At 40.0% G+C, this 22,115-nt stretch overlaps 1 protein-coding gene across 1 annotated transcript in view; it reads left to right on the top strand.

Annotated features, from left to right (window-relative positions):
* LRRC1 (leucine rich repeat containing 1) overlaps nucleotides 1-22,115 on the top strand; it is a 70,907-nt gene that overhangs the window by 39,557 nt on the left and 9,235 nt on the right. The window contains exons 5-10 of the mRNA XM_085056646.1: nucleotides 7,579-7,635; nucleotides 9,200-9,263; nucleotides 10,023-10,097; nucleotides 11,871-12,015; nucleotides 14,567-14,685; nucleotides 15,679-15,762. Coding sequence (XP_084912772.1) covers nucleotides 7,579-7,635; nucleotides 9,200-9,263; nucleotides 10,023-10,097; nucleotides 11,871-12,015; nucleotides 14,567-14,685; nucleotides 15,679-15,762 — 544 coding nt within the window. The remainder of the gene's footprint in view (nucleotides 1-7,578; nucleotides 7,636-9,199; nucleotides 9,264-10,022; nucleotides 10,098-11,870; nucleotides 12,016-14,566; nucleotides 14,686-15,678; nucleotides 15,763-22,115) is intronic.

The raw sequence follows: 22,115 nt of genomic DNA, 5'->3' as shown, positions 1-22,115 counted from the left end.
GCTTGTTGCCATGAGTAAGAGAGAGCATAGAACTGATCTCAGCAACTTGAAAGCCAAGCTTATGTAGAAAACTAATCTTAATTAGCAACTTAGACTACCTCTGTAACATGTTTAGGAAATTCTGTGGCCATAAACAACTTTACTCTATTTGTAGAATTTAAATGTGACTTATACTACTGGCCATCTATTGAGGTTTTCCCTCAATTAGTGGCCGATAAGATATTAATGCTTTTTTATCCTGTTTTCACTTGTTGAAGATGTGTAGCTTTTTACAAGCCAAGTAATGGTATTGACAATTCAATTCAAGTAACTGACTTTGCAAATGCACTTTCTCTGACTTTCAGTGTCCTTGCTGCTTAAGTCTAGGATGACAAAATTATCAACTTTACTTTTTTGGTCCCTATTTAAAATCAATCTTACAAGGAAGCAGTATTTCCCCACCCTAATTTGTGTCCAATTCTCCCAGCTCTGTAGAAAATGACAAGTGTTAAGAGCATAATCCTTAATGTCAGATTTTGTTTCGAGAATTACTGTATTTTGTTACAAGAATGCTGTTCTGCTTATCAAACTTCAGAAGCAGACTGCTAAGGAAAGCCTCATGCTTTTCCCCTGAATGTTGTACACTTAAACTTGAAAGAATAATGTTTAATTTAGATACAAGTTACATGAAATTACTCTGCCTGCAAAAAGGAGGAGGAGAAGGAGGAAATATTTCAAAGATATTTCTGGAAGAATGGTCTATAACAATACTGGTGAGACATAATAACAGTTTCATCAGAGCCAAATCTAGTTACTTTGCTTTCTAGTTGCTTTTCCAGCTTCCCTTATGTTCCAAGGCAGAACTATAGGACTTAATGTGGGTGAAGATTAATTTGTTTTGACATAAGGAAGTGCCCTCATCTAGGAAATTAGTATTTGCTGTAATTTCTAGCTCATGTAAGAATTTCTGGCATTCAGTACCTAAGAATTTGAAAAAATCACTCTCCCTTATTGCATGGTGTGGGAAGAAGGTCTGCTTTTCAATTCTGTCAGATCAGTTTTACAAAAATTCATCAGTACTCTTTTTTATCAATCTCATTGTAAAACAAGCAAAGGGTAACCAAGGCAGCACTATTGTACTATTTGTAGGTTACCATAATGGATATGAATTCTAAGGTTCTTTCATTGTAACTTTGTCTAATTATATGCCAGCATTATGCAGTAGTTGGAAACAAAATAAGCATGTAGTACTGAACCTTTTAAAAGGGGAGAAAAATGCATGCCTGGGGCATACAGACCACAAACTCTATGGTTACATGTTAAGAGACCCTCGGTAGATTCTGGAAGCATAATCCTTCCCTGTATGGCAAATACTGCTTTTGTTGCATTGGAAATGTCCAATGCAGAAATACACCAGAAATCCACACGGAGCTAGTTGTTCAGACACAGAGGGAAGATACATTGCTGGCAGGTATGGTAACTGTGGGTGAAATAAGGCAGGCTGAGGGAAGCACAGAAGTGGTGGTTAACTCTGATAAGGGGTATCTGCCACAGGAGCTCTTGAAACCATCCAACTCTAAGCATCTAATTTGATAGAATGGTTTGGGTTGGAAAGGACCTTCAGAGATCATCTAATCCAACCCTTCTGTTGTGGGCAGAAACATCTCTCGTTAGATCTATACTATCTGACTTTGGCTTCCAGGGAGGAGCCATCTGCAGCTTCTCTGGGTGTCCTGTTACAGTGTCTCACTGGCCTCATTGTAAAAAATTTCTTCTCCAGACTGATCAATGCCAACTCTCTGAGCCTGTCCTCACAGGAGAGGTGCTCCAGTCCTCTCATCATTTTTGTGGCCCTCCTCTGGCCATGCCCCAGCAGGACTGTGCCTTTCCTGTGCTGGGGCTGCCCTTCCCAGAGCTGGACACAGTGCTCCAGGAGGGGTCTCACCAGTGCGGAGTAGAATCACTTCCCTTCACCTGCTGGCCACACTTTTATGCAGACCAGGATTATATGGTTGATGTAGGGTTGGGAGTTTGGAGATTTGATCTTTTCAGGGTCTATGTGCAGCTGAGGAAACAGTCAGTGTTGAGAGGAGAAGAAGCATCTTCTGGGAGTGACTTGGAACAGTAGCCTGTCCCAAAGGTACATGCTGTACCTTCAAATACTTACAGTCTGAGTAAGTGGCACTTTGAGAGCTGACTAGTGACTGATGAACCCTGTCATTTTCATGGGGAATAAAAGCTGCTAAACATCAGGTTCTCAATGAATTGTTGATCTGCAGCTAGAAGCCTTGTGGGATGGGAGTAGCTTACGAGGATCCTGTCAGATGAGTGACTAGTCATTAACTGGTGTGTCCTGGGGCAGGGTCATACGTGTTACTGGTAGTTTTATTTGGCTAGTGGGGATCGGCCGTAATATCTTTAAATATGGCTAGTTTAATGCATTTTTATGCCATTGTCAGAGTACCACAGTTACCTTATCTCTTGGAAAACCCTTGAATAGACAGAAAAACCATGTTCTTTTTCCGCACAAAAAAAGACAGTAAATTGCCTAGCTCAGACTCCTTTCCTTCCTAGCTTTGTGTCATGATGACTGTTTCAAGGCATATGTTCTGTATATCCAGGCAGGGTATCTAAGTACCAGTAATCTTCAGATGCTGGCCTAGTGAACTGAAGTCCTTTGGAACTGGTGCACTGGCCAAAATGTGGACTTAATCTCTCATTTCTGTATGCTGCATCCTTGGGCTGTGTTCTGGAGCCATTGCTGCTGTTGCATCATCAAAAGTGTAATACCAGATCAAACTCAGAATCTGTACTGTGTTCTCACTGTACCTATCCTTGTTGTGCAGGACCTTCTCTTGTTCTGTATGATTATAGGGACTATGCCCATTGTCCTGTCTTTCTCTTCTTTTTTACAATTTTACGAATGTAAGGAAAAATTACATGTGGGATTTTATATTCCCCTAACCACCTGAAACTTGCTGGAAAGGGTGCAGATTGGGCCATGGATTTTTGCAGGTGCATTAGATCTTCATCTCTTATAACGTTGCTTCCTTGTTTCCCAAAGCCTGTATTCTTGTCTTGCTGGCTCAGCTGTGTGCTGCTTTTGACATAGGGTCAGAAAGTGTAGCTTTTATTACTCAAGAGAAGGGCGTTGTTCAGTTTTTATTGACTGAGCATCTCTAGCTTTTATATCAGTTCCTTTTGTCATCTGTCTTTGTTTTCTTGTAGCTTTTCCCACATTTCTCTTTCCACTTTCGTAATTTTAACCTTTTTTTTTTTCCCCCACAAGAGGATAGCATATGTCTTATCATGCTTCCCAGTCCTTTTCTCAGAAATGTTTGCTGGTCTCTACTAAGAGCTTGGTTACTCCTAGTCTTATTGTAGGGTCTGGGATAGAAATAGGGTGAATGGTGTTGCCTGTTGGCTCTCTTAGGGTTGACTTTCTGTCCTCGTGGATAGAGGAATATGCTGCAACTCTCCCTCAAGGTTAAAGTGCTAGGATAAACTCATAGGAGTTTTGTATTTTATACCTTTACAAAACAAAATACATCTAATGTATGCTGTACACTGAAAATGTAATTCCACCCCAGGGAACATCTGTCTCTTTTTTTCTTTTTTTTTTTTTTTTAACTTCAGTGATGTTATTTTACCTACTGTAATGAATCACTGTTGTTTAGAGAGTCATCTGTCTGTGAAAAGGTTGTTTTGTTGAACATGGTGCTGCTGATAATCTCATTGTAATTAAACCAAACTGACTTGCTTTGGAAGAAAAAGAACAACAGGCTTTGTTTCTGGTTTTAGTGGATGATTCTAGTCTAACCTTTGTTTGGGAGTAGACTGCTGTAGTTGACAAGGGAGTATTTGTGGTATTCCCTGTCTGTAGATCGTGTTGGATTGCAAGTTTCTCAAATTCTGACAGGAATCCTCAGGAAAGACACTTTCAGCACTTAGGTTTACTTTGTTGCTATTAGTTTTATTCTCAGCTATTGGTTTCACATTCTCTTCTTCCAGCTCACGCGATGAATACCAATATCTACAGTTACTGTAGGTAGAGTGCTGAACAAGTATATCTGGTTTATACTGAAACTGACATTTTTAGCCATGTTGTACCTTTAAATGCGACTTGGTTCCACCCTTACATCAGAAATCATCTGGAATGCTGAGATGGAAAACTTACAATTATTTCAGTTAACTGCAACCTCTGCCTGGTTTGTCTGTTTCCTTGTGCTCAGTAATTTCACACACATGCTCAGTGTTTGAGGTGTGTGTGGCAGCTTTCGTGCTAGGAATTATTACAATATTAATGGTTTCTACTAGCTTTGGTGAAATAGTATGACGGTGGGTTTTTTGTTTGGTTGGTTTTTGTTGGCTTTTTTTTTCTCTTTTTGCTGTTGTTGTTTTGTTTTTCTCCTTTAGAATATGAATTACATTTGCTTGTGCATTTTCTGTTGGATTTTTTTTGGGGGGGGAACAAGGACTGTTGGAAAGCAGCCTGCAATGCTCTGTGGCGTGCTTGCATTTCTAAATGCAGTTGGTGAACAGCTGCTGATGGAACTTTCTTTAGTCTGAGTAAATTAGATTGCTGTTGCCTTTGTGTTTTATGGTAACTTCCCATGACTGATTTTTGTCTACAACATGGATATTAGAATTAGGGAAAGATTCTGAAATTGATAAGGTAGGGCTTGCTTCAGTTCTTTGCAGGTACTTTAGAAATGTTGGACTGACAGTGCACCTGTAAAATTAAGGGCATAGGGAAAAATTTTTTTTCATAGTATACTAATTGAAATAAAGTTATTTGTAGCTGAGGAGAGGAAGCATTATGCTTTCTGGAGAGAGTGTTACTAAATCAGCAAATATATTGGAAGAATAGCAAGTCATGTCTATTTTTTCTTGAAAAAGAGTTAAAACTGTGTTTCTTAACAAAACTTAAAATCGGAAAAATGTTAGTGCTCATACAATTGTCAAGAACCTGTTGGTAAATGTAGGGATGAGCTATACCTCTGCTTTTTAATGTATTAGAGATTAGTGCTTCAGTACATCAGTGTGTCTTTTATATGATACCATTTTATAAGACAGCTGTCACATTTTAGGTTGCAGCACATAGGTTTGCTGGGAGCCATTTCTGTAACTAGACAAAATTTAAGAAAAATTAGTCACGCATTTCCTTTCATTTTCTGACCTTCTATCAAATAGATCCATCTTAAACGTAGTGTTTCCCTCTAGTGACACAGCTTTGCTGGTTTAAGGTTCAAAGACTTAGGTCTTTGTATTGGTGGGAAGCTTAATTTTGCTTATTGGGGTCAGCTTACATTGGATTTGGACTCAAAACCTTGGAAGAAGCAGAAAGGATAAAGAAGTGTGGGGCATTATCTTTTCTTTTGTCCCAGGGTAGAGTTTGGGTTGTGAGCTGTGGGTGAGAATAGCTGTAGAATAAATGAAGCATTTCTCCCTCAGAAAGCTGTGTCATTAGAGATGAAAACATAATCTGGCAGGAAGCTGACTCCCACAAGGAGAGAGCCTGGCCTGGGACAGGCACAGTGCGGTGGGATGCAGAGCCAGCTGTGCTGGGCACTCCCAAGGGCACAGCTGCCCAGTGAGTGCTCACAGTGCTGCAGCACAGCTGCCTTCCTTGCACCTTCTTGGCAGCTGTACAGCCCAGGTGTCAAAGGGGATTTATTCTGTGTTGGACTGGGGATCTGTGTTACTCTCCCTGCTGGGTTATTTTTAAGCAGGATCAGTTTCCTGAGCTCACTGACTGGCATGCCCCAATTTAATGATATCACGAGGCTTGTTAAGATGATGGTTCCCAAGTTCTTGCTGTTGAACATGCTTTTCTGACAAAGATTTCTGTTCAGCCACAGCTGAAGTGGTGTCTGAGGTAGGAAAAGAAATTAAGAGATTGCACCATTTTACTCATCAACAATTCTGCATGATGAAGAAGGAGATAAATAGATGCGAGGTGATGTGTAAACACAAGATGACAAGGCAGCTTGGAGGTGTGCACATCCTTTTTGTGTTCTCTTGATAAAAATGATTGGGCCTCACTTAATGTAAGCCTGAAGAGAAAGTGGAAAATTCAAAGGAAGATTGAAGTAGGTTTCTGAAAAACCTGTAAACACAAATGAAATGGCAGTCTGTGAGTGGCAATGTGGGCAAGATCAGACCCATACTCCTCCTGGAGAGAAACGGTTCTCCGTCACCCCTTTCCCCTCCTCCTCCAATTGCTTGGTTTCTGTGAGGATGTTGGAGACCATGTCCTGTCTTGGCTTGTGTTTTGTAGTGTTAAATTTTTGTGTGTTTTCTTGTGTTGTTGGAATGATGTCTTGCTTATTTCTGTCAATGATTTTGAGTGGCAGTAGCAAAGTTATTCTCACTTATCTTTTAATTGAATTTTTAATAGACTTCTACTAAAGTATCTTTGCCTCTATGGTATATTTAAACTATACTTCTGGAGGAATTCAGAACCCGTTGGGTAAAATGTGCTTATTTTAAAAGCTGGAAAGGGCTGCTGGGACTGTAGTCAAAGCTCCTGTGAGATTTCATTCACTGTTTTTTGAATGCAGTATGACATAGGTGCATGAGATAAGGATTTATTTTTCAGACACCATCAAAAGTCAATCCATGAAAAATCTTCTTTCCCTTTTTATTAGTCATTACATCAGTTCTGTTGATTTTTCCCTGCTTAGATAGCTATATTGAATGCCATGTGAAGGTTTTTCTTTAGTGTTATTGAGGTTTGTTATTGCATTTTTACTAGAGCTAACTAATTGTTCTGTAATTCAGTTATTGTTTGAGATGAGAAAATATTTCAGTTTTATGTAGTCTGAATGCATAGACTTTTTTTTTTCCTAAGGTGTACAAATTTAGAATTAACATGTGTTTCAGATTTAGTGGAATTCTTGTTTTTTATCTAGATTTTATTCAAGGCCTAGCACAATGTCCCCCTTCCCTGCACACCAGGACAGAACACAATTCTGTTGTAGAAAACTCCTTATTTGCAGTCACTATATCTGATTTTCATTTTTCTCTGGGATGGTGGGGGATTAGAGCAGATTATAGTGTTGGGATAATGTCTGACTCCTTGTGTTCCATTTAGTCATAAATAACCCCCTGAGAAATCTGAATGTTGCTATGGTGATGTTGGTAAAAGCCTGGGATGTGGAGTAAGTGAGCCGCTTAGAAGCATAATGTCACTTAGAGTAATGAGCGCGTCGTTAGAGCAGTGATGGCTTTACCTGGGGCTCTGTAACTTTGGTAGCCCATGCCAGATTCTGAAGGCCAGTAAGTAAAAAGAAATTCAGATATAGTATACTCTGTTTAGTAACTTGCAGCTACAAACCTTTTAACAAATGGAAATTTGTGTTTTGTCTGTTTACTTTCTAGCTTCAATCTATTGAAGTATCACAAAGAAACAAGAAAAACTTAGTCTTTCTATTCTGCCTTTCACATGATGGTCTGGTTGAATTAAAACAACAGAAGATCGGTTTATAGTAACTTGTTTTAAACTGTGTAAACACACACTTTCCTTCTGAAAATGTGGAATATAAAAAGTAAGATGGTATTAAAATGTGATTTTGGTGGTGTTTTTTTTTTTTTTAGTCTTTATAACCTGGCTTCACTGGAACTGAGAGAAAATTTGCTGACATATTTACCTGAGTAAGTCCCACACATGTATTTGATTATATTAACATAAAATGTTCTTATTCTTAAAATCTGTTACTATATGAAACTGAATGACAGCTAGAAAAAATATTCAAAGCCAATTGACAACATGTATGAGATGCAGCCTTCTTTTAACAACACTTACTTACATCCATTACTTCTAGTTGTACTTGATTAGTTGCAGGAGTGTGCAGTCTGCATGGATTGGCTTTGTTCTATAAAAAAGTGTTCTGTATGAAATACAACAGCACCAAACATGTCCTGGACACACTGAACAAGCCCATCTGCAGTGGGAGTGGTGGCTTGGGTTGTTCTCATGATGAAAGTTAACTGTGAAAGTAGGGCAATAAAATCTCAGAGATTTTCACTCTAGACCTTCATAGCATTTAAATAAGTGTTGGTGTTCAGGGCTGAGTTGCCAACAGTTTCTAAAACCTGGAGATGAAAGACTTGGTAGCAAATTAGGCTTAATGATGTATGAAGTCTGACTCCATCCACTGTGATTTTTGGGGAAAAAGTTATCTAGATGTCTCTGTACTGCCTGTATTGTGGCAGATGAATTGGTGGTCTTTTGTTAGACTAATTTGGTGTACTACATTTTGGGGATCCTTTTTGTCTGCCTAGAAGAAGCCTCTTCTTTCTCTTGTGAAGGAGTTTCTTCACTATCTAGTTGCTTCTTTCGAGAATTTTGTGACTCCTGTTTTGCTTGTTTAGATAATCTAATAGATACTGTAAAAGATTTAACCTGTTTTATTCAGAATCTCTTCCCCAGTGGCTTTGGGGTCCTTTTTTCATGTCAATCTACCCAGTGCCTTGGTTGTGGCTATTCATAGCAGTGAGCCACAAGACAATTTAAATATCAGTGGTCAGAAGATAGGAATTGCTAGCTAAGTTTGGCCATGCAGTGTCAGAATGAGCCTATCACAAATGTTGACAGTTTTATTGCTTCTGGAAAATTCTGACTGTCAGTAATATAGTTGACAAGTCTCTCTGACTTTTTTGCCACTGCAACTTTGGGGAAAGTAAGCAAGAGCTCTACTACAGCCTACTTTTGAAGTAGAAGGGTGGTCCTCCCTCTCTCTCAGTTGGTTTGAACTTCTTTTAGGCTTCTCTGTTTGCTGTTCCAAAAACAAATACTTCAGAAATTGACCAGTCATGTTGAGAAGATAAATGATGGATATTGAGTCTTGAGTCACACAGTTATGTGATCACTATGGGGAATTTTTATCCAGTTGCACAACTGTAAATTTTCCCTAAAAATAAATATAACTAACTGTACTAAAGTATGTGGCATTTGCTACCCCAGGGGACTTGCTGTTAAAAAAAAAAAATTCATTGCCTATACTAAGTTTCAAGGACATACAGTTACACTGACAAACCAAATTATTTTTTCAGTAAGCTATTACTGCAAACAGTCTGTGCCTGGTAAAATAACTGTCTGCCTACAGTACGTTGTAGTTTGAAATTCAAGTTTCAGTAAAATGAGCTTATTCAAATACATGGGGTTTCTGTTGCTTTAGTCTAATGTGGTTTTGTTTTGACTTATCTCATCTCACAGATCACTTGCCCAGCTGCAGCGACTAGAAGAACTTGATTTAGGAAACAATGAACTTTATCATTTGGTAAGAGAACATGCCACTGAAACTGCACATTGGTTTAGTTTTACGCATCATTTAGATTAAATAGGTTGTAGGATGTCCAAAATTGAAGAAAGAAAAATGTATGGAGGGAGAGTCTTTTTATAAGTACAGATGAATTTTGACAGTGAGCTAGTGCTTTCATATCTGCTTAGTCTTGTTCAGTACAATATCACTTTACTCAAAAATCTGCATCTGCTCTCTAGAAGATGAGAGCGTGGCACAGCTTTTTTTATGGAAATAAAAAAGAGTGGAGAGACACAAACTCCTGTCTGTGCTTACAGTTACAATGACCACATGGACTTGTGTCAAGAGCTGGATGGGCTGAGCACAGATGAAAGCTCAATTTTCAGGGTGAGAGTAGGAATCTTTGGGAAAGGGCTGAGGCAAACTGTTGAGGGTTGAAAGGTCCTACATTGTTGCAGATCCATTTACCAAAAATGTTTGTCATCTCCCTTAAGGCTACTCAGTTGAATGTTGGGTGGATTTTCAGTAGATCAAGAGTGTGCAGGCAATTTATTAGTGTATGCCAGGTAAAGAATGGTACCTTACTAAGTGATAGCAATTAATTTGTATGATGGAGTTCCCAAATACTCACAGTCATCCTTGCTACTTCTAACCAAGGTACCTCTAAATAGTGCTTGCAGTAAGAATTAGTTTACTTAGACTGGAATTGTGGGGTAGCCGTTTGTTGTCAACTTGAAGCTCCTCTGCTACTTAACTTTACTGCTTTTTATGTTATAGCCAGAAACAATTGGTGCACTTTTCAATCTTAAAGACCTTTGGTTGGATGGAAACCAATTAGCTGAAATACCTCAGGTAAGAATGAGTTCTACTGATACTGTTTTGAAGATGCTTTTAACATAAAATGTTTACATTCATTCCTAAAGGGAAGTGCTTTAAAATGGAATATTTTTCTCAGTCTGCTTTGCCTGGGTTTGGTTTTGAGTGTGTAAGGGTTTTCTCTTAATAAATTCCTCTGGAAGGGATTGGCCATGATATACTGTATGTTGTCAGAGATTTTCATTTAAGCATTTTGACAAAGAAGTTGTTTCCTAATAGGCACATTGTTCAGTTTGTAGGATGACACATCCTCTGTTTATAGTTCTTGCCCTAAGATCAGGGAGCCATTAGTTGTCTGAGCTAACCCTCACCTTGTCTATCTGAATTGCAGTTTTAAAAGTTTTGAGTATGAATCCTTCTTTTTTTTTTTCTTTTTTTTCCTTTTTCTTTTTTTGTAGTCATCTTCATCTATTTAAGCATGGTATTTGGAAGAAGTACAATAATGGAACTGTTGCCATAAATAGAAATTCTGATTTATTCAGGCAAATCCCCCATCTGACATCAGTCACGGGATGACGGAACTTAGCATTTAAAGCTTACAGCACTCTAAATTCCCTTTCTTAAGAACTTTGATAACATGTGGGATGGTTCCTTTTCCCTCTTTTTCATTTACAGCCAAGTCAAAACCTGTTTTCTTTTGTTCTTCCTGCAGTTTGCTGTTACTTGCTGTATTGATCTCATTGTCAACTGTGTATCTTGGAATTCAATTACGGCTTAGTGGGTTTAGCTAACTTTGTTTTTGTTGGCTTGGCCTAATAATTTTTTAAGTAGAGGTGATCATTCATAAAAGGTCGAGTGTGACTTCAGCAACCATTTTTATTGAAAGTGGCCATTATTGTGTATTTTGTCCAATGTACAAAACATGAACTTGTAGGATAAAGGGTATGTATTTAATTGAAAGATCCTCTTGAGAGGCAGACATTTCAAAAGTAAAAGAACTGATCTTGTAAGTTAGGAACAAGGCTGTTGCTGTATGAAAATTTCATATATGTAAAAGTAAAAGGCACCTCTTCCTCAGCTGTTCTGTTCTTTGAAAGGTGATTTGGATGACTAAAATGAGATCTATTCTCAAGCATGTATAGGGGTGTCTGTGTGCATGGGGAATGGGGGGGGTGCTGTGATAGCTAATAGAGGCAAAGGTATTTCTGTCTAGTGGTTGGATTGCCATGGAAAAAAAGTTAACTAATCATTTATAATTGTAGATTATGGCAGTATAACTTGGCAGCTCAAATATGCTTGCTAGAGCACCACCCCCAATTCCTATTTCTGCATTTCTGTAGTTGGGAGATGTGAAGATACGAAATCCCTAGATGTCATGGCATGTTGCTGTAGCAGCCAGGAGAGACTAATCCCAGTTTGCCTAGGGTTAATTGGGAGGGGTAGACTTTAATTATGTAGTGGTTGATAATCTGCCATTCTGAAGAAAACAGCTCTGCAGTCTTTACGTGAGGAAAACTCCAGGTTTGGCTGGTGCTTGCTTGGGTGTGCTCAGCATAGCTAGCCTGACTACTGAAGCCAGGTTAATAGTTAAAATAAGAAGCTGTGACTGAATCACTTGGTTAGTTTATCATATGTAAAGTGTAATTTATTTACTTTTTTCTGCTTTTAGAGGTTGTATAAAGAATGACCAATTAAGAGGTCATACAGATAATTGTTTTTCTTTGTGGAATTTCATTGCGGTGGTACATTTTTTAAAATGCTTTCTAACGTGTTTGGGCATGACTTAAATTTTTTTGTCTCGTATCACAGGAAGTAGGAAACCTGAAAAACCTGCTCTGTCTGGATGTTTCTGAAAATAAATTGGAATGCCTTCCTGAAGAAATTAGTGGTCTGACTTCTTTAACAGACTTGCTTGTTTCTCAGAATTTGCTTCAGGTTTTACCTGATGGCATTGGTAAGTACAGAGTGAATGCTATCACACAGGACCATTTAATCCACCATAATCTGGAAGTAACTTGGTTTTTTTAAGTCTTTTTGTGGAAGACATGAGCTTGTCTCAGGTTGTTTTTTCCTTTTGCTTAGTATGAAATGCATAGCTCTATTAATGCTGCATTTTAATTATCTGCATAATGACTCCCTCATAATCAAGTCTTCACTTGATACCTCCCAAACAACATAAAAGTTAATGTATCCCTTCAGTTCCCATTGTATCCATTTCACCATCACAGCTCTTTAACACTGTAAAATTGTAGCTTGTAACGTGCCGTGGGGCACTTTGTAAGACTGGCTGACAATATCACTACAAAAATACAGAATTTTTAGTGGAGCTGTATATTTATCTTGAATTGGACAACATGATTAATCCTACGTTGAACCTAGTAAAAGACTGCCTTGCAGCCCATTAGTCCTTGCCCTTGAGGACTCAAACTATAACCTTTCTGTGTCTGACCCCTTTGATAAGGCTCAGTAACTGAAGAATGTTTCCTGAAGCATTACTGGTGCCTTTTTTAAGTTGTATGTTTTTACCCATGCAGTAGTTGAGACTAGTAGTAGAACAAGTTATGGTTGTGGGGTTTGGTTTTTTTTTGTTTTTCTTTTCTTTCTCCTTCCCCAAAAATAAAGGTGTAGGGGAAGGAGGACTCATGAATGTGGTTTAACCATATTTAACATTTGGAAAAGAATGGTCAGACCTTCCCCCTTCCTATATATTCTATATAAGGCTAAGAAAAGTTTCTCTAGAAGTTAGACTTGGGGAAGTAGGGTGACTACTGTGTGTCCTACAGCTGGCTAATGTGCACTTGATAGGGAGTTGTAGCAGCCCTTTCTGATGACCTGTGCTGGCCAGTACAGCTGTTATACATCATCAGAAATGGAGCTGTACCTTCTGAAAGTCAGCAGCCCATGCACCTGGCTAGACAGAGCTTGTAGGCAGAAGTGAACCTGGCTGGTCTCTGTGGAAGCTCCTGGGAGTTGCTCAGCTGATCACTGAATTCTTGGTTGGATTGGTGGATCTGTAGAGCTCTCGAAGCAGGGGTCTCACCAACACCAGTGGGTCAGGTCAGCTTGGCCATGTCTCACCCACTCTCTAGAGCCCTAATGGATCTCCAGCACAGGCAGGCAGCCTGTGGCAATGCTGCACCACCTCCCACTGAGGAAGCTCCTTCTGATCCCAGCTGGGATCTCCCACACTGGGATTTGCAGCCATTGCTGTCTCATCTGCCACTGCAGAGAAGAGTTTGGCTCTGTCATGTCTGTAACTGCTCTGCAGGTGGTTTTGGGCAGCTCCTAGATGTCTCCTTGGCTATCTCTTGGTGGCAGTCAACAGCTCCTTCAGTCTCAGCTCACATATGCTCTAGTCATCTTGATGGCTTCCTACTGGACCCCCATCACTTGGACAGGGGAGTTGAGGGGGAAGACAGGACATCACATGAAACTGAGAATGATTTTACAGGTGTGGTTTCACTGATTGCAAGTAGATAGGATGTAGGAGCTTCCATTGATCTGCTGGCTATAATTCTCCCAATGCAGTTTACCTGGTGTTTGTTTCTGATGAGAGCTCACTGCTATTTAGTATTCCAACTGGTTCCCACCATGGTATCCATGTCCTTTCTAGAGGGGCTGTTGTGCAGCTGTCACCTCCCAGTCTGTGCTGGTGCACAGGTTTATTCTGTCTGGGTGCAGAGCTCTGCACTTCTTGCTAAACCTCGTGTTTCTCTTTAGGTTGCTCTCTTAGGTTTGTCTGTTGTCAGACATCTCTTCATGATTTAGCATCATCAGTGAATTTGATACTCCAGACTATTCCAGCTGTTTTGGACCATATAGGGATGGCAGGGAGATGTCAGCAGCTAGTGTTGTCTCCTGAATTCTCTATCTTGGGCTCTGCCTGAGTCAGCTTTTGCTCCAAAGACCATTCTGGTGCAAAGGAGTAGAACAAAGTGAGTTTTCTGCACTGAAATAGTATTTTATTTTTCATGAGAAGATCACCTTCAAAGAAGTTTGATTTCTCATTTAAAGAATAAACTCAGATTTCATGTCTGACTAACTGGGTTCTCTGTTAGGACAAAGAGACCTTGATCCTGTTTGGATTTAGGCTGTCACTTCAGTGCAAGATGTTCTCACTGTGGCTGATAAGGTGTAGGTGATCTTCTGAACACTTCTTTATTAATAAACATTGTGTAATCAAGGAACAAACAGATAATTTTTACTCGCTTATAGGTGTTTGGATAGACGCATCCTTGATATTTACATGGGCTATCATTCAGATTTTACTTAATTACAATTTATTGTGCTTAAATGTTGGATATGAATATTTATATTGAATATTAATTCAGTGATATTAAAACTTGCAAAAATAGTGCAATCACTATGTGAGTTTTTTTTTTTAACCTGAAAAAAATTTTCATTGCCTTAGAGGATTTCTGGAAGTTTTGCAGCAGTAAAAATTTTTGTAACTGAAGGTAGTGGAGGATACTAGACTAAAAAACCATGTTGTTCTTTCTGCCCAGGAAAACTGCGGAGGCTCTCGATTTTGAAGGTTGATCAGAACAAACTGATTCAACTAACTGATTCAATTGGAGACTGTGAAAGCCTTACTGAGCTAGTTCTCACAGAAAACCAGCTGCAGGTAAGCCTGGTCATGGCTGCTCAAATGGCAGGTGGTAATAAGACCTGCTGTTAAGTGCTGAATCACTTAGCTCATTAGGTTACTCAACCTCGCTACTGCTAAGAAGTGCATTTTCTTTAAATGCATCTTATTTCTTACCTGTTAAATGAATGCTGGAGATCAAGTTGTGTGTAGTAACAATCTGCCCTTCAAATGCTTAAGCAATTACCTATTCACTCTTGAATCTTTCATGAGCAGTGAGAGAACTGGAGCATTTGGGGTGCAGGTATCACTTACTTTGTTGTGTTTCTTTTGCGGGCGTTTGTGCTGTATTGCACTATTGCCAATTCTTGCAATGCATTATCTGGATCAGTCTTACTGGAACTGAATAGAAGCCCTGAGCACTGCAGAGCTTGTACTGCTCCTTGCTCTGCTGATCTGCTTTAGACAGGTATTAAACATGATATATGGTCAATTAAAATAAAATCTCAAAATTTTTTCTATTTGGTGTTTCCTTCCATTATTTTGAAACTTCATGTGACACTGACACTTGGAGAGTAGCTGTCTTCAAATAAACTAGGTTTGAGCATCTCTTAAGCTCCGTTGGTTCTTGGTTAAGTTAGGAGCTTAAGAACTGTTGAAAAGATGCCTGTCCAACAGTCAGTTCATAGCACCTAAGTTAGGAGATAGCTAACCAAAAAACAATTTTGGGAGTGTAAAATCAGATAATATGGACATTCTACCTACATGTATTTTGTACACAGCTGTTGTGTGTCTATGATCATGGTGGAGAGATAATTAATGAGTGAATTTGTGTTAGAAATTGACATTCCTAGACATTTGTTCTGTAATGTAAACCTTTGGATCTTCTTTGGAAGGTCTGGCAGTAATAACTACACTTCAATTTTGAAAGTGGAGCAGACAATTAATTTTTAAAGTGATATAAGCGGTTTTTTCCTGACTCTGTGTATTTATGAATTTTATTTGTATATTATTTTATTTTTGTTGGCACAGTCATTGCCGAAGAGCATTGGAAAACTAAAGAAGCTGAACAATTTGAATGCTGATAGAAACAAATTAACATCTTTGCCCAAAGAGGTAAGTTTGGTGCAGATGCGATTGTAGAAACAAAAATCTCTTGATTTCAAATGCCTACAAGCAGGCAACTTGGGTCCAGTGGGTATTCTTTCCAAACTCAACACGAGAAGCTTGTCCACTAGATCTGAGCTGTGGTGATTTGGTGGCTTTGAAGTGCAAAATGTCTTTGTAGTTGCACAAAAAGGCTTGGATCTAATTAGCTTTTAACTGGTGATTCCCAGTGTGGATGGCAGCTCCCACACTATGTGAAGACTCAGAGTTCTGGTAGGGTGAATGCAACACTGATATGTCTCTTCTGCAGGTAGTAAAAAATTACTGCCACACTTCCTCACCTCACTCCTGTGAGCAATATCAAAGGGAAAGTTTCACACTCTGAAATGTGGCTCACTGACTGTCTTGACAGTCTTTTTGGTTTTGGAGATCTCTGGACTACTTTTGTCCTTAAATATGAGGACCTGATGTGACCAAGATACAATAAACAAGAAGTCCTAGTGATCATAGCTGTAAAATTTGAAGTAACAGTATGTGTAATGAAATGAGGCTAGAGTTTGTCTTGTGAAACTAAATATAAATATAAGGCTTTACAAGTTAAATTCAGCAGTAAATTGTGGAAAGAAGTCAGAAAAGCAGCATCCTGTGATTGGAGCATGGGACTGTGAGTTGGTTCTGTTTGTACTACTTTTTCTCTGTAATTTTTGTGCAAGTAATTCTCCCTCTTAATTTTCCTATTTAACATGTGGCTCTGAGGTTGTAGCTTTTGTTCTCTGCTTTCAGTCACCTAAGGAGCAGGAGGGTTGTGTACTCAGGTGACAGCCTGTGAATGGAAACTGAGAGGAGTACCAGCTCTCGCGCACTTTCTTATGGAGCTTGGACAGCTCAAGGAGGAGGTATGAGGAGGAAGCAAAGTGACAAGGAGATGGTGGAGAGCTGATTGTCAGAAGAAGAGGGATCAAGCAGGGACAGAGGATGCTGCTGTGGCACTGGCAGCAACAATTCCAGTGTCCTGGCTCTGAGCTGCCACAGGGCTGCCACCTAATAGGGGAAAAGTGAGGGAGAAAGTACTGCAAGTACTGCAGCTTTTCTAGCAGAACAGTGTCTTCTTTGCAGTGGTGCTTCTGGTTCTGAACAGAAAATTGTTACAGGGCTTACCCAGACAGGTTCCATGATTGCTAGCAAGAGGCAAAACCCTGGGAAAACTATCTGGGTTGGTGTGTAATTGCAGTTCTCATCTTATGTACTGAGTTTGGAGGAGCCCATCAGGATCATGGAGTCCCCCCTGGCCCCACACACAACACCCCAAGAGTCACCCCATGTACCTGAGAACATTGTCCGAGCACTTCTTGAATTCTGTCAGGTTTGGTGCTGTGACCATTTCCCTCTGGAGCCTGTTCAGTGCTCAACCACCCTCTGGATGAAGAACTTTTTTCTAATACCCAACCTAAACCTCCCCAGGCACAATTTGAGGCCATTCCCTCAGGTTCTGCCACTGTTCACCACAGAGAAGAGATCAGTGTCTGCCCCTCCTCTTCCCATCACAAGGAAGTTGTAACTGCAGTGATGTCTCCCCTCAGTCTCCTCCTCTCCAGGCTGAACAGACCAAGTGACCTCAGCTGCTCCTCACACAGTATCCCCTCAAGGCTCTTCACCATCTTCGTTTCCCTCCTTTGGATGTTCTCTAATCGCTTAATCTGATCTTGTGCTCATTCAGCAGAAAGCTTTCCATGTCTTTACAAAGGACTTTAAATTAATACACTATGCAGGTGTGCTAAAACACTTGCACTTGAGACTTGTGCAGTTTTATGTCTACTCCACCTTTGAGCAGAATTGGCTCTGAATTTAGCATGGAAGGTTTTACTGGTACACTTTATTTCCAGATTGGCCATTAATAGCTTGTGTAGTGATTAAGCACTTTTCTCAGTTAATGGGATACATGGCATTGGAGATGGTGGGTAAGGGCAAATAGTGTGGTTGGAAGAAGGAGGGACAGGAGCAGGTGAGAGGAGAAGGCTCAGCTGCAGAAGCAGGTAAAGCAGGGTGAATATGAAGTGTCTGTTTGGGGGTGTAATGGGATCAAGAGCTCAGTACAGAACAGTAGTGGGATTAATACTGAGCAAGATACTGAAGACTTGGAACCAGCACTGTTTTTGAGAGGTGGAATGTGTTGCTCAGTTGGTGAAGGAGTTGGGGGATATCCAAGGGTGAAATGGAGAATGAGAATGTGTGTAGAGAACTTAATGCACATGAGAGAGAGAGTGGGACATCTGCACAGAAGTAGGATGAAGACAGGAATGAGCCTGTGTTTGGAGAAGGGGAATAATGAGGAAAAGGAAGGTACTATCTGGAATAAGGTGATCTGGGGAGTTGTGGAAGTCTAGGAAATAAAAATGGGAGAGGGTGGTTCCCAAGGGTGCTTGGCAAGAAAATAGGAAGCAGAGCTCTTTGGCTCCATATGGACAACTTTGAAATAGAATTTTTATTTTTCCTTTAAAAGTACCCACACCAATGTGTCTGTCTCATTAGAGCAAATATTTTGAAATTACGTTTAATGTAAGATTTTATGTTTTGGTCTGTGGATATTTATTTTTTTATTATTGAATTTTAGAGGAAGTCAGTCCTTTTCTAACTGCAGGGTCATCTCACCTTTGGTCAGTGCATTTGAATTTCAAGCTGGTAATGTTACAAATAGAAAGCATAAACAACTGATGGCAATGGTGTGCTTCAAAAATACTTTTGTGTGTATTGCAGAGCCTGCTGTCTAGCTAACAAGATTTATCAGTTTCAGTTTGAATTCCTTGGGCTTAGGCTGTGCAGTAGAATGTTTTTCCCTGAATGTCTTTAGAGTTTCTTTTACAGTGCTGAAATGGTAGTTTCAAAAACAAAGGAATCTGCTGTTCTCTGCTCATGTTCCATCTGTTCCTGGAGCTGCATTTTCTCTGTATAGTACTTTTCTTAACCAGCAGCATTTTGCTTATCAAACACGAAGATACCGTGATACAAGTTTTATGGTTAAAATTCAGAGGAATTAAGTGAATAATCACATTTCATATCTCTGAAAGAAGAATGTTCTACATAAACTGAGTGCACAGGTATGAGAAGTACCATGTTTGCTGTTACACAAAACATCCACAGGAGCAGCTTTAGGGGGCTGATAATGGCAAAGATTCCAATTCTGAGCTTCCCTTTGGATGGCAGGGAGGAACAATTTGGTGTCTTGGGTGAAATGTTCAATTTCATTTTTGTTCTCATCATTACTGACTTGGAAAAAAAATACAAAATGCATTGGTAGCACACTTAGAGAAGACAGAAAAATGCATCACCCTTTTTCTGTCTTTTGGAAGGCTCTGCTTGACAGTGAGAAAGCATTCTATGTTTTCTGTTTATTTTCATCTTCAATTGACTAAGATTTAAAGCCAGGCACAAGCTTCTGACAGAAGTAATTTTCAACACCCCTGCCTGCTGTGTGTTGCTTAAGGTGTCTCCTGAGACAGTATGGTGAAGACTGGGGTCTCAGACCATTGCACATCAAAGCTAGCACTTGTACACTGGTTCCCCCTTCACAGCAGAGTTGGATGCAGAAGCAGAGTATGCACTGCAGATATTTTTCCTCAGCAACTTTGCCTCTTTACCTCTTTTTCTTATCTCTTCCATTCTTTCTCTGCCTTACAGAATATGTGTATACGTGGTCTTCATCCCAATAAAGAATGGCTGTGGGACAGGCTGTTACTGGTTTCTGTTGGAGAGGGGCAAAGACACAGTCTTATAATGTGTGCAGAAAAAAAGTGGAATTCAGCTAGGGAGAAGATAACATGTACCCAATACTGTATCTGCTTGGTGGTGTTGCTGTCCTTTCATCCAGAATTACTCCTGTAGCAGACAGCTTTTATAGATAAGATGGTGGAAATTATGTGCCTGCTCTAATGTAGCCTGGTGAGATAATATCTGAGTTTTAGCTTTTCTGGGGTGGTGTGTGTTTTTATGGTGTTTTTTGGGGAAGAGGGTAGAAGGATGTTGGCTTGGTTTTGTTTGTGTTAACAGTTTAAAGGAATTGGATTTTGAGTCAATATGTTAAACCATTACATTGCAAGGTTGTTTCAAGGCACACTTGTAAAACCATTCTTTATCTTTTGGCATAAGATTTCTTGACTTGGGATTATTGAGGAGGAGTTCGCATGCAAATACACCTTCAGAGCTTCCTGGTTCAAAGGTTCTTCTGTATTGTGTGCTGATAAAGGTAAAACGTGGAAGAACTGAATGTATTACCAAGGCTTAAGTCACTGATAGGTTTCGTCTTCAGTATCTCTCTCATCTTGCAGCTTAGTCCCTCTCTGACTGAAGTGGTGAAACAGACTTCAGCAAGAACTGAGAATGTCTAAACCTGTTCATAGTTACAAATGTTTCTACCCTTAAACTTGAAAGACCTGCCTGGTGACTCTTTGGTATTGAAATACCACTCTGGCACAGGAATGCTGATGAAACTGGTGTGTTGATTTTGGCACTTGCATAAATAACCTCCTTGGAATGTTTTCCAGTTTATATGCTTTTGTTAATGAGTCTTTACAACCTGCAGAGATCTGCTAATATGTCCTTCCTGGCTCTGAGGTATATTGTGAGAATTATTACTCCAGTAGGTAAAACTGCAGAAGGTTTTTTTTTTTGGGAGTAACTGCTTTTAAAATTTATAATTTTTAAAACAAGTTGGGACCATTTTGTTTTTTCTTATTTTTAACTTTTGGTGTCCTGTCTCTTCCTCATTTGTGTAGAAGTATGCATATCTCAGAGGAAAAAAAAGGCACTAAGGAAAAGTGCAGGAAAACTTGTCTTGAGTTAGAGGTCTAAGAAGGTGTCTTGCTGTGCTCCTCTTCTGCTGTTCACCAGTGATACAGGAGGTGTTGAAGTGAGTTTGCTGAAGATTTTCCTAGCTAATTTAAAGTTAATAATACCGACAGAATAATAGTTAATAGTAGTTAATAATTGTGAATTGGGCAATTTTTTTCCACCCCTAAATGTATTCTGTGCTTGCAGTTAAAGAACTAGTATACTTTATATGGAGCCAAGGAAAATTCTGACTTTATTTACTTTTTACCCAAACAAAATTTTGTATATGACATTCTGGAAAAGATTTTACTACTCAAGAGGACCTGTGTTTAAATTGCCACTGTATTTATCAGACTTGTATAAGTCTGTGGAAGTTTTTGATGCTGACAGCTGTTTTGAGAGTTAAAGAAAAGATGCGTCACTGGACTTTTAACTAGTCACACAACAACTGAAGACTAATCGTTACAGTATTTGTCATAAAGTAATTTTTTTGCATTGCTTATACCTGTGTGAAAAATGCTAACTGGAAAAGGACAGCAGGATTGATTCGTAGCTTTTGAGTAGTAAACAGATGCTGGTGTCTACTTGAGAGTCGTCAGAAACACCAGCAAGAAGCAATGTGTTAAGACTTGCAGTTCTGGAGGACTGTTTAAGGAGGACTAGTAGTGGGTATTTGAATGATAAAAAAGCAGGAGAGTTGTTGCGGTTTAGAGGATGTTACAGCAGACTTTACCCTAGAGCTTCTTTACCTAGCCCGGTTCAGCGCCTCAGTGCTCCAAACCCTCTGTCCCAGGGCAGACACTGCGCTCTCACCGGCCGGGGAGCCATAAGGCTAGCTCTGGTTCGTCTGCTTCCACAACCGGCGATGATAAAGGAGGCGAGGAGGGTCTATGCGTTGTGTCCATGGAAGATGTTTATTCGCATGGTGCAGCAGAGGCCAACGACCTCCCCGAGGCAGAGATGCCTCGAGGGCGAAGGCCTCACATGCACAGCCACATGTGGAGCATAGACACACGTGGAGCACAGACAGCAAGATGGCGGAGGGTAAGGGGTTTTATAGGGAAACAGAGAGGGGCAGGGACAGCACACAGGCCCAGTGACCTCTGGGTACAGGGGAGGTACAGGGGCGGAGTTAGGAGTACAGGAACCAATAGGGGAAACCCGAGGGAGTGGCCAGGGCCACGTGGGGTTAGGGTACAGGAACCAATAGGGAAAACTGGGGGCGTGGCTAGGACTATGTGGAGTAGGGAAGGCAGGACAATAGGTGACAAGTACAGTCGTTAAGAAAGGGGTGTGGGGAACTTGCAGCTATTATCACAATAGAGGGTGAAGTGGTAAATGCTGGTCATGATGAGAGCACAGGAGGGAGTTTTAGCAACCAAGCTGACATCCTGTCTATGTGTATCCAAGCCTTACTGCTTCTCCAGAACAAGGGAGTTGTTAGAAAGATGAGCCTCAGACTGAGACAGAAGAGTGAAAAAAATCATCCATTAAAGTTAAACAGTTTAAAGGGTTAAAATTTTGTGTGGAACCCAAAG

The sequence above is a fragment of the Lichenostomus cassidix genome, chromosome 3, assembly GCF_008360975.1.
Source record: "Lichenostomus cassidix isolate B80296 chromosome 3, HeHo_3.0, whole genome shotgun sequence".
NCBI classification, from domain to species: domain Eukaryota; kingdom Metazoa; phylum Chordata; class Aves; order Passeriformes; family Meliphagidae; genus Lichenostomus; species Lichenostomus cassidix.
Note: the sequence above shows the minus strand (reverse complement) of the source record. Positions and strands in the feature narration are given on the sequence as shown.